The following is a 12,147-nucleotide window of genomic DNA, read 5'->3' on the forward strand; positions in this document are numbered from 1 at the left end:
CGTGCTCAGATCGGCGCTTAGCCTGGAAAGGGCGAAGAGGGGAGTCGCTGAATAAAACGGGTCGGCACTTTCTTTGTTCTGTTCATATCAAACGCTTTCCATCCCCCCTTTTTTCCCCCCCATGAGCCGCCTTTCCGACCCTTTGAATATGGAAACGTAATTAAAATTTAAACCGGTGCAACGTACGCCGGCAGTTTATACATTCACTTGGCAAAAGTCTGTAGAGGAACACGGCAAAATTTCAGCTCTCATTTCCTACCCCCTGCTCGTCTCTATATATGCTCTATCTCTCGTACACACACACACACACACACACACACACACACACACACACACACACACACACACACACACACACACACACAAGCGCGCCCGTGCGCTTTCAACGGCAGCCTCGGAATCAAAATAATCGAACCACATTAGCATATTGCATTTCCTGGTCAAAGTAATCACATAACTGCCATGGTCCCGGCAGTAATATGCGTGAGCCCATCAGCTGGAAAGGTTGCCGCTGCGAGCACTACGCACCAGTTCATTCAGTGCCGCTGGCAAGACATCAGAACAGAGTCCTGCGCCCGTTTCACCGTTAACTGCACGAATCCTAAAATTAGGACAGGCGGAAGAGGTGGTATAAAATGACAACATTACGATTTCAGCGGAATCGCTCAAAATACGAATGCACACGAACGTTGCTCATAAAGCCGTTCTAAGAACTCCACTTCCAGTACCCCAAATTTTACCACTCACGGCATAACAGGCAATAACTGATATAGAAATAAGAGGAACTAGTCAGAAAATAGGAGAAATTGTTTGATCCCGTATTTAAATATATTGACATTGGGTGCTTATTTTGTTATTGACTATGGAAAAGGCTAAATTTGTTTAGGCGATTTTTAAGTTGGTGAAAAACTGAATGGAGAATTTGCATTTATTTCAGCTGTAAGACTAAAATAAAAAATGAAGTACCGCATTGGAAATGCTGAGTGTTGTTATGAATGATACAAATTTTGCAAGTGACAGAATCGCCTATCGCGATTGCAATTTATCGTATCGCGACATTGCGTCTCGCGTTTGTCGAGATCCAAAGACTGTTAGCAGAATATGGAATCGGTGGGTTCAGGAGGATAATACGCAACGCCGTGCTGGATAACAAAGGCCTCGTATCACTAGCAGTCGAGATGACAAGCATCTTATCCGCATGACTGTAACAGATCGTGCAGCCACGTCCCAATTCCTGAGTCAACAGATGGGGACGTTTGCAAGACAATAATCATCTGCACGAACAGTTCAACGACGTTTGCAGCAGCATGGACTATCAGCTCGGAGACCATGGCTGCGGTTACCCTTGACGCTGCGTCACAGACAGGAGCGCCTGCGATGGTGTACTCAACGACGAACCTGGGTGCACGAATGACAAAACGTCCAGGTTCTGTTTACAGCATCATGATGGTCCCATCCGTGTTTGGCGACATCGCGGTGAACGCACATTGGAAGCGTGTATTCGTCATCGCCATACTGGCGTATCACCCGGCGTGATGGGAAGGGGTGCCATTGGTTACACGTCTCGGTCACCTCTTGTCCGCATTGACGGAACTTTGAACGGTGGACGTTACATTTCACATGTGTTACGACCCGTGGCTCTACCCTTCATTCGATCCCTGCGAAACCCTACATTTCAGCAGGATAATGCACGACCGTATGTTGCAGTTACTGTACGGGCCTTTCTGGATACAGAAAATGTTCGACTGCTGGCCTTGTCAGCACATTCTCCAGATCTCTCACCAACTGAAAACGTTTGGTTAATGGTGGCCGAGCAACTGGCTCGTCACAATACACCAGTCACTACCCTTGATGAACTGTGGTATCGTGTTGAAGCTGCATGGGCAGATGTACCTGTACACGCCATCGAAGCTCGGTTTGACTAAATGCCCAGGCGTATCAAGCCCGTTATTACGGCCAGAGGTGGTTGTTCTGGGTACTAATTTCTCAGGATCTATGCACCCAAATTACGTGAAAATGTAATCACATGTCAGTTCTAGTATAATATATTTGTCCAATGAGTACCCGTCTATCATCTGCATTTCTTCTTGGTGTAGCAATTTTAATGGCCAGTAGTGTATTTTGTCTTTAACGGAAGGCGTTCCCCATGATGTGATCTATCACCCCTAAATGTTTGACGCAAAGACTTCGAAATATCCTGTGTAATGCTCAGCCGGTGATTGTTTGTAGACTACTGCGGACTTTATTTTGGATAGTTAGGTTTACATAGATTATTAGTTCAAGGTATTTTAGTGTTTTAGTTGGACGGATTGAGTGTTGTGCATTGGTTTTATTCTGTTGTGTTTGTGTGTTGCAGCGTCCCGTATTCGATATGAGATTACGAGCGGGAACATAGGCGGCTCGTTCGCGGTGAAGAATATGACGGGTGCCATCTACGTGGCGGGCCCGCTGGACTACGAGACCAGGAAGCGGGTGAGTGCGGCGAACTGCGTGCGCGCGCGGCTGCAGTCTGCCTCCGTGGCTCCCAGCGGAGCGGGATGGGCCGGTGCCGGCAGCGGAGGACGTGTCGCGTAATTGGCCGTCCGTCGGCCTGCGACAGGCGAACGGGAAGGGGCGGGGCGCGCCGCGCCGCGCCTGCCAGAAAGTCCGCCACTCCACCGGACATCACTTGCTGACGCCTACACTCACAAGGAGAGGCCGCCAATTGTGAAATTCAGGTTCGATTCATACTGAGCATAATAAAAGCTCATGGCCAGAGGTGTAATGTGACAAAGCACGAAGATGCACTTCACAGCCGTTGTCGAGAAAATCGACGGTTAAAAGAAACCGTTGCGGTGAAATTCTACGATTTACAATTTCCTACAGCGTCGTGGCGCAGCGGTAAGCGCTCGGGTTCGCAATCCGAAGGTTGCCGGATCGAATTACGCGCCATGCACTTTTTTTTTAGTATTTGTTTTTTTGTAATTCAAATATATATATATATATATATATATATATATATATATATATATATATATATATATAATTCCCGGCAATCAGTTGCAACAATTATGCATATAATAAGTTGTTGAAAGTCGTTTGTCGTGGAAAAACTGGCGACTTCGAACATGATTATGTTTTCCGCAAACAAAGTTGTATTTCACAAATGTTATTAATTGTCTTCATAATGTTTACACGTGTAGTTAACGGAAGACGTAGAAACGATATTCCGAAACGAATACGTATAATGTAAGTCAAACGTTCGAATTAGAGTAGAGACCCCACGATATATATATATATATATATATATATATATATATATATATATATATATAAAATTACAAAAAACAAATACTAAAAAAAATGTTGCATGGCGCGAGATTCGATCCGGCGACCTTCGGATTGCGAACCCGAGCGCTTACCGCTGCGCCAGGACGCTGTAGGAAATTATAAATCGTAGAGAGTATTTCACCGCAACGGTTTCTTTTAACTGTCGATTTTGTCGACAACGGCTGAGAAGGGCATCTTAGTGCTTTGCCACATTACACCTCTGGCCATGAGATTTTATTATGCGCAGTATGAATCGAACCTGAATTTCACAATTGGCGGCCTCCCCTTGTCAGTTCTAAGGGATGCATGCGCGGTGGATAGACATGAAGTTTTAATTATCACTTCGGAAAGTACAAAGTTACATCACCAATCGTTTCTTTGTTTGTTTACATGTACACTCAAGTCCCCACACGACCGTACCGCGTCGCTAGAGGTCCAAAACAAAATGTAGCCCATTGATAAAATGCCGTATCGTGAAGAAATTTATTTTCGGCAGCAGCGGAACCACTGCATGTGTGTCGGGCCTATCGACATGACTTCTTTAGCCGTCTGAGTTGCCCTGACACAGAAGCAATAGTTCCGCTGCAGCCGAAAATAAATTACTTAATGACACGCCACTTTATCAGTGGGCTGTTCCATTTTGCTTTGGACCCTTTAGCGAAGCGCTACGGGGGTTTGAATGTGTACCAGGGCTGCAGACTGTACCTGCAAACACACAAACAAAAAAAAAATCAGTCCTCTTTTCTATGCGACTAACCCTCAATTGCGTGTCTACAGAGAATGAAACAGGATGTATACGACCCGGGACAACCGGGAGATCCGGGAAAAACCCAGGAATTTTTTCATCCAGAAGAAAACCGGGATAAACTCGGGAATTTTTCGGAATTCCGGGAATTTTTCATTTTTTTAGTTTTCAGTTAAATTTTTGTGATTTTGATGGGTAAGAACCAATCCTCTAACAAAGGATATTACTGTATCGCGCTTCTGCAGAATAATACTGCAGCAACAAAACATGAACGAAAGAAAAAACGAAAATAAAACTTAAGTCGCAAAAGAAATACGCCATATACAACAATAAAACACAGTGCTCATACAAGAGTTTGGCAACTGCAAAGTGTGTCAGAGGCTTTGGGGAGAGTGTTCGCCGGCCGCGGTGGTCTTGCGGTTCTAGGCGCTGCATTTCGGAACCGTGGGACTGCTACGGTCGCAGGTTCGAAGCCTGCCTCGGGCATGGATGTGTGTGATGTCCTTAGGTTAGTTAGGTTTAAGTAGTTCTAAGTTCTAGAGGACTGATGACCTAAGATGTTAAGTCCCATAGTGCTCAGAGCCATTTGAACCATTTTTTGAAGAGTGTTCACTGCTTCCTAACAACAAATTGCCTCCGATGAGCGTGACGCCACAACTGTTTACTTTAGATTCGTTTAAGCAGTTGCGTGCGGGCTCTTGTGCACGTGCAGTTGGGTCGCGTGTAATAAGTACCTTCTCCCGCTTCTGGCTACAGGCGTGTGGTTGGGCTCCACTATCTAATATTGCCCCTGTTCGGAAATATCGGAGATCCGGGGCTGATCCACAGAGCAGTCTGAGATGTAGTGGGGGAGTCTCCATGTGACTCGTGTTTACGTTTAGTGATTTTACTGTTTCCTCTTCATTTATTGCTCTCACATTAAACGAAAACAAAACGGATGTCTATGGTCATGAGCTATCAAATGAATTAAAATACGTTCGCATAATTACGGAAGGCTAAAATATGTTATTAGTTTCATGTTTTATCTCCACCTTTCTGACAGTCAAGCATTAGTCGCCTTGTTGCAGAACAATGAAGTTATTTTTGTCGGTTTGCTAAAGAAATTTGGCTTTTATTAACATTTTCCACTGGGGCAGTCAATTTATTTGAAACGAAGTGTTCAATTCCATACTACGGGCTAGTTTCAACTGTTCGCTGCATTTCCAAAGTGTATGTTTTTATCTTCTAGCACGTATAGCATTATGCCACAATAAAGAACCAAACATGAGATAATACAGTACCGGTACTCAAGAAAATTTACATACGAATGTGCACTTTAAGCCGAATTACGCATTGTAGTATGGATCACGAAATTCCGATGATCTTGGAGTATACTCTGATGTCTTGTTTCTTTTATGACATAGTGTAAGATCTTTTAATGTTTTGCACCTACGAACATACGGGCTTCCTGCATCATCGTAGCTGCGCAAGCGCGGTGACGCCTGTTTCTGGCGCTCTCTGGCAACTACTGAAACGAACCTATTTCTAACAGGTCACGGGAAAATATTGCGAATGGTTGTTTGAAAAGCGTTATTTTCAAAGTAAATTTCCTTTTATGCAAGATGAATTATGTGCGAGAATGTAAGATGAATTTCTTAAATCACAGAGCGTGTGACTCTCATTTAAAAATCAAATCTTTGAGGACGTACATTTAGAAAAACTTTGAGCTCAGAAGATAAGACATTTATGTCTTTATTAAAAATTTTGCTGACACATTTGTGTGATGTACCTTAAAGTGTAACACGCCCAAAAAAGTTCAACATTATATGTGAAAGCTTAGCTTCTCTTGCAGCTTATTAATCTTCGAGACCAATATCGTATGTGAAAGCTTTGCTTTTCTTGTAGTAACGCTGTGTATGTTAATTTAAACCATTAACTTTTCCTATTAGTGTGTACGCGCTACTTAACAGTGTTATTGCCATTGGCTGACTACATACCGTATCCTACGCTAGAAGATCCGCTGTCATCAGCTGGCGAGATTACGTGACGAGCTATGAATGGTACTAAAGCGCATTGCAATCTCGATTTCAATGCTTGGGAAAGTAACATGCGGTTTTTGGTGGAATTTAAATTTACACTTTCGTAATACGAAAGTGTGCAGCGTACGTGTTGCTGCACATCAAAGATCTTTCCAAAACGTGTCTTTATTTATTTATTTATTTATTTTTTTTACTGAGTTTGGTTTTCTAAACGTCCAGGGAAGTATTTCGCCGGTGTATAAAACCACAGGCATTCAAAGGATTGATAAGTTTTACAGTTCAGAGGAAAAGTATACTGTCAATTACCACGGAAAAAGTGTGTTTTCACTCGGAAGAAAGTGTAATTTTAACTCCGCTAGCCAATTCCAGAGGAAGTACAGTGTTTCCGAAGCTACGACCCACATTGGCTTACCGAGCGAGGTGGCGCAGTGGTTAGCACACTGGACTCGCATTCGGGAGGACGACGGTTCAATCCCGTCTCCGGCCATCCTGAATTAGGTTTTCCGTGATTTCCCTAAATCGCTTCAGGCAAATGCCGGGATGGTTCCTTTAAAAGGGCACGGCCGATTTCCTTCCCCATCCTTCCCTCACCCGAGCTTGCGCTCCGTCTCTAATGACCTCGTTGTCGACGGGACGTTAACGCTAATATCCTCCTCCTCCTACACATTGGCTTGGTTCACCACTAAAATGTTTCGTGCACTATGTGACAAATGTGCGATGTTTCAAGCAACAGCTTCATGAGATCTTTAAAATGTGGTCATTTTATGTGCTAATTAATTAGTTTTACTTTCTGTCGACGTGTCATTTTAGAGCTACAGTAAAATGAAGGCTCTACAAATAATGCTTTGTGTGAAATATGATACTTCACTTTTCCATTCGTTTGAGTATTATCTGTAGGTCGTTTGAGTTTCCGTACACATCGAAGTGTCACCCAGCCGAATTTGAGATTAATAAAGCGTAGTAATTTCAACCAAATTGTACTGCTGGCAGTCAACAAAACAACATGCAGTGACTGCACAGCCATTTCTTTAAGTTGGTTGAGGAGGAATGCTTCATATTTCAAGAGGTAGTGCAATCAACAGTTCGTATTAGGTAGTTCATTTAAACACGTATACACCTATCTGTAAGTGTAATATGTTACCTTTTTATACAAAAAGGAAGCATCGAAAAATCAGCAACAGTCCAAAAATAAAATAGTGATGCAATATGTTGTTTCAAAAATACTGAAACAAATTACAGCAGTCAAGATTAAAAATTCAAAAATCCTTCCCTCGCCCTCTGTAAACATTGCACCCCTCGTCGCAAAACTGCTTGCAGTTCAACGGTGATCGTCACTTTTTGTATTTCTATGAGGGCAGCGTTGTTCGTAACGCCATGAACTAAGAAGACGTTCTCTGTGATTCCTTTTACTTTGCAGACATCGCGTTTGTTCCATTAAGTTTCGGGTGTGCAGCCGCAAGAAATCTTTTTCTTCTTCTTCTAATATTTCGGCTGTATAACGTTCAGCCATCTTCAGAGTGAGCCGCAAGACTGCCGCTCCAGTGCTCGCTTTGTCCCTTTATACTGTTGTACCGCGCGACTGCGCATGCGGCCACAGATGCAAATGCGCCAGAGACGTTGGTCGGCGGCAGAGACGTGCATAATGCGCGAGTTGTATCTATGACTCCGCAGTTGATCTGTGTTGGCATATCGATATATCATTGTGAGCTGCACTGTGACGACGTCTTTGCGAGTTTATTACAGCACGTGCCGGATTCCAAGATTTGTCAAGATTGAAACCACTATCTCTATTAATTAAGTTCGTCGTCAGGCGTATTTCAATTGCCTCCTTTACTATCGAGTCCCAAAAGGATGATGTAGTTGCCAAAATTTCGACGCTGTCATACAACATACTGTGATCATTATCAATACAGTGCTCTGCCACTGCCGACTTGTTAGGTTGTAAAAGTCGTGTGTACCTCTGGTGTTCTGTACATCTTTCAAGGACAGTACGAGCCGGCCGAAGTGGCCGTGCGGTTAAAGGCGCTGCAGTCTGGAACCGCACGACCGCTACGGTCGCAGGTTCGAATCCTGCCTCGGGCATGGATGTTTGTGATGTCCTTAGGTTAGTTAGGTTTAACTAGTTCTAAGTTCTAGGGGACTAATGACCTCAGCAGTTGAGTCCCATAGTGCTCAGAGCCATTTGAACCATTTTTTGGACAGTACGAGTTGTTTGTCCGATGTAAGAAAGGCCACATTCACATGGAATTTTGTAAACTCCATATTTTCGGAGCAGAAAATCATCTTTGACGGAGCCCACGAGTGCAGCTGTCTTAGGTGGAGGACGAAAAATCACTTTTACTTTGTGTCTGCCGAGAATGCGTCCTATTTTTGATGAGAGGCTACCCACATATGGCAGGAAGGCCATCGATTTAAAGGTTTCTTCATCTTCTTCTGCTTTCTTTGTGGCCTCCTTCGGTTTCATTTTCAGTGCCCTCTGTATTTGTTGTGGAGAGTACCCATTGTCTTCAAACACTCTTCGTAAGTGGGAAAGTTCATCTTGCAGACTGCTTTCGTCAGAAATAATATGCGCTCTGTGAGTCAAAGTTCGGAGAACACTCATTGTCTGGGCAGGATGGTGGCAGCTATTTGCACGTAAATACAGATCGGTGTGCGTCGGCTTCCTACAGGGTGTTTCAAAAATGACCGGTATATTTGAAACGGCAATAAAAACTAAACGAGCAGCGATAGAAATACACCGTTTGTTGCAATATGTTTGGGACAACAGTACATTTTCAGGCGGACAAACTTTCGAAATTACAGTAACAATTTTCAACAACAGATGGCGCTGCAAGTGATGTGAAAGATATAGAAGACAACGCAGTCTGTGGGTGCGCCATTCTGTACGTCGTCTTTCTGCTGTAAGCGTGTGCCGTTCACAACGTGCAAGTGTGCTGTAGACAACATGGTTTATTCCTTAGAACAGAGGATTTTTCTGGTGTTGGAATTCCACCGCCTAGAACACAGTGTTGTTGCAACAAGACGAAGTTTTCAACGGAGGTTTAATATAACCAAAGGACCGAAAAGCGATACAATAAAGGATCTGTTTGAAAAATTTCAACGGACTGGGAACGTGACGGATGAACGTGCTGGAAAGGTAGGGCGACCGCGTACGGCAACCACAGAGGGCAACGCGCAGCTAGTGCAGCAGGTGATCCAACAGCGGCCTCGGGTTTCCGTTCGCCGTGTTGCAGCTGCGGTCCAAATGACGCCAACGTCCACGTATCGTCTCATGCGCCAGAGTTTACACCTCTATCCATACAGAATTCAAACGCGGCAACCCCTCAGCGCCGCTACCATTGCTGCACGAGAGACATTCGCTAACGATATAGTGCACAGGATTGATGACGGCGATATGCATGTGGGCAGCATTTGGTTTACTGACGAAGCTTATTTTTACCTGGACGGCTTCGTCAATAAACGGAACTGGCGCATATGGGGAACCGAAAAGCCCCATGTTGCAGTCCCATCGTCCCTGCATCCTCAAAAAGTACTGGTCTGGGCCGCCATGTCTTCGAAAGGAATCATTGGCCCATTTTTCAGATCCGAAACGATTACTGCATCACGCTATCTGGACATTCTTCGTGAATTTGTGGCGGTACAAACTGCCTTAGACGACACTGCGAACACCTCGTGGTTTATGCAAGATGGTGCCCGGCCACATCGCACGGCCGACGTCTTTAATTTCCTGAATGAAGATTTCGATGATTGTGTGATTGCTTTGGGCTATCCGAAACATACAGGAGGCGGCGTGGATTGGCCTCCCTATTCGCCAGACATGAACCCCTGTGACTTCTTTCTGTGGGGACACTTGAAAGACCAGGTGTACCGCCAGAATCCAGAAACAATTGAACAGCTGAAGCAGTACATCTCATCTGCATGTGAAGCCATTCCGCCAGACACGTTGTCAAAGGTTTCGGGTAATTTCATTCAGAGACTACGCCATATTGTTGCTACGCATGGTGGATATGTGGAAAATATCGTACTGTAGAGTTTCCCAGACCGCAGCGCCATCTGTTGTTGAAAATTGTAACTACTGTAAATTCGAACGTTTGTCTGCCTGAAAATGTACTGTTGTCCCAAGCATATTGCAACAAACGGTGTATTTCTATCGCTGCTCGTTTAGTTTTTATTGCCGTTTCAAATATACCGGTCATTTTTGAAACACCCTGTATACACTTCATGTCCCAAAGTGCCATCCTCTCTGCGCCGAACCAAAACATCCAAGAATGGCACGCATCCCTCCTTTTCAATTTCCATTGTGAACTTTATTTGATCGTGGATGGAGTTCAGATCTCGTAAGAAGTCTTGCAAGTTGTCTTCACCATGGGGCCAAACTACAAAGGTGTCATCAACATACCTCCAGAATACCGTGGGTTTAAAGTCAGCAGATTCAATCGTCTTCTCCTCGAAGTCCTCCATAAATAAATTGGCCACCAGAGGGGATAAGGGACTACCAATGGCGACTCCGTCCGTCTGTTCAAAAAATTCGTTGTTAAATAAGAAATATGTGGAGGTCAGAACATGTTTAAATAAAGCTGAAATCTCTTTGTCAAATCTTCTTTCAATAAGCTGTAGAGATTCTGAAAGGGGAACCTTTGTAAATAAAGCCACCACGTCAAAACTAACCAATATATCAGACGGGTTCATTTTCAATGATTTCAGTTTACTAATGAAGTCAGACGAGTTTCTTATCTGATTTGATTCGCCATCACGGACCACAGTGACCAAGGAATGTGTCCTGTGTGGACGATTTTACCTTTTACTTCGAGTATGCTGGAGCATCGTTATGACGAGACAATGGGCCTAGTCGTACAGTTAATAACAGTGACATCTCATTATGCACAAAGTTCCCATGTGTGAGACTTTAAACACGATTCTCTAAGACTAAAAGATCCTTTTAGGCTACTACTTGATCCTACCGCGACACACATTTACAGAGAAACTGTAAGTGAATGCACAAAGGTGTGTGGATTTTTGTGTGAACTATTGCTGTTGCTTACGGAGTTTCTCTTTAAAATAGCTTCATCAGTGAACAGCATGGATTGCAGTAATCTGCGGTTAAGGGTTACCCATACATAAAACGGCATCCACCGAACTTCATCCGCTACGTGGAGATGTTGCGCGCGCTGCTGCGTCTCTCATGACCACGCCATCGACGGACGTCAAACCTTCCTTTGTTTCCAAAGAAAACGGGGCAGACAAACACAGTATGTTCTTTCTGTCTCAACGAAGTCCAGCTGTGAACTTTAACAACACTTACTAGCTGTACCTGTTTGCAAACATTCGAGAACAGCAGATCTTCCCTGCGCGTTCTTTTTTTTTTCTGTTACGGGTAGCAGAACGCATGTACTGCCGGAACCGATTCGTTTAAATTAATTTTGATGCCGCCTGTTTCCTCCGTGCGTTATTAACTTCATATCCTATGGCAGTAGCGATTCCATTAAATCACTACTGATGCGACATGCTTGTCTCTTGTAACTGTTTTCCCGGGACCCGTGACATATGGTAATCCTGAACCTATTTACGAATGCAAAACGCCAACCATTCGCAGCACATGTGGCTGCAAAAATAATTAAATGAAATAAAACTGTGGCATACATAATACATTGTTATTTCGTTAATGCACTGCGTACTTTTTACAGTGCGGTTATACCCACGAAAACAGGTAGCTGTTCCCTCTCGTAGTAGATGACAGACCAACGCGAACTAGCAACTGCGTCCCACCCCTCCCCACCCAACGTCCCTAACCCCCCCCCCCCCCTGCTCTCTAAGGGGACCTGTACCTCAACGTGCGTATCTTTCATCATTCAAGTCAGACGAGATCTCTGCTGAAGACCTTAATATCCACAGCCTGCACCGAGATTAATCATCAGAAGCAACAAGTGTTCTGTGAGTGATATTAGGTCAGCGTTGTTGACGAAACCAAGACTTGACGCCGTTCAACCAAGCCAGGAGCAACAACACTGCACGAATTACATTCTGCGGTGCAACAGCTAGTAAGTTAGGCAGAGTCCTAATCAGGTAGGGAATTTA

General features: G+C 44.1%; 1 protein-coding gene across 1 annotated transcript in view; it reads left to right on the forward strand.

The window, feature by feature from the left end:
* LOC126263488 (neural-cadherin-like) overlaps nt 1-12,147 on the forward strand; it is a 412,393-nt gene that overhangs the window by 279,675 nt on the left and 120,571 nt on the right. Inside the window, exon 5 of the mRNA XM_049960581.1 lies at nt 2,357-2,472. Within this exon, the coding sequence (XP_049816538.1) occupies nt 2,357-2,472 (116 nt within the window). The remainder of the gene's footprint in view (nt 1-2,356; nt 2,473-12,147) is intronic.

This window comes from Schistocerca nitens, chromosome 6 (genome assembly GCF_023898315.1).
Source record: "Schistocerca nitens isolate TAMUIC-IGC-003100 chromosome 6, iqSchNite1.1, whole genome shotgun sequence".
Classification (NCBI taxonomy): Eukaryota; Metazoa; Arthropoda; class Insecta; order Orthoptera; family Acrididae; genus Schistocerca; species Schistocerca nitens.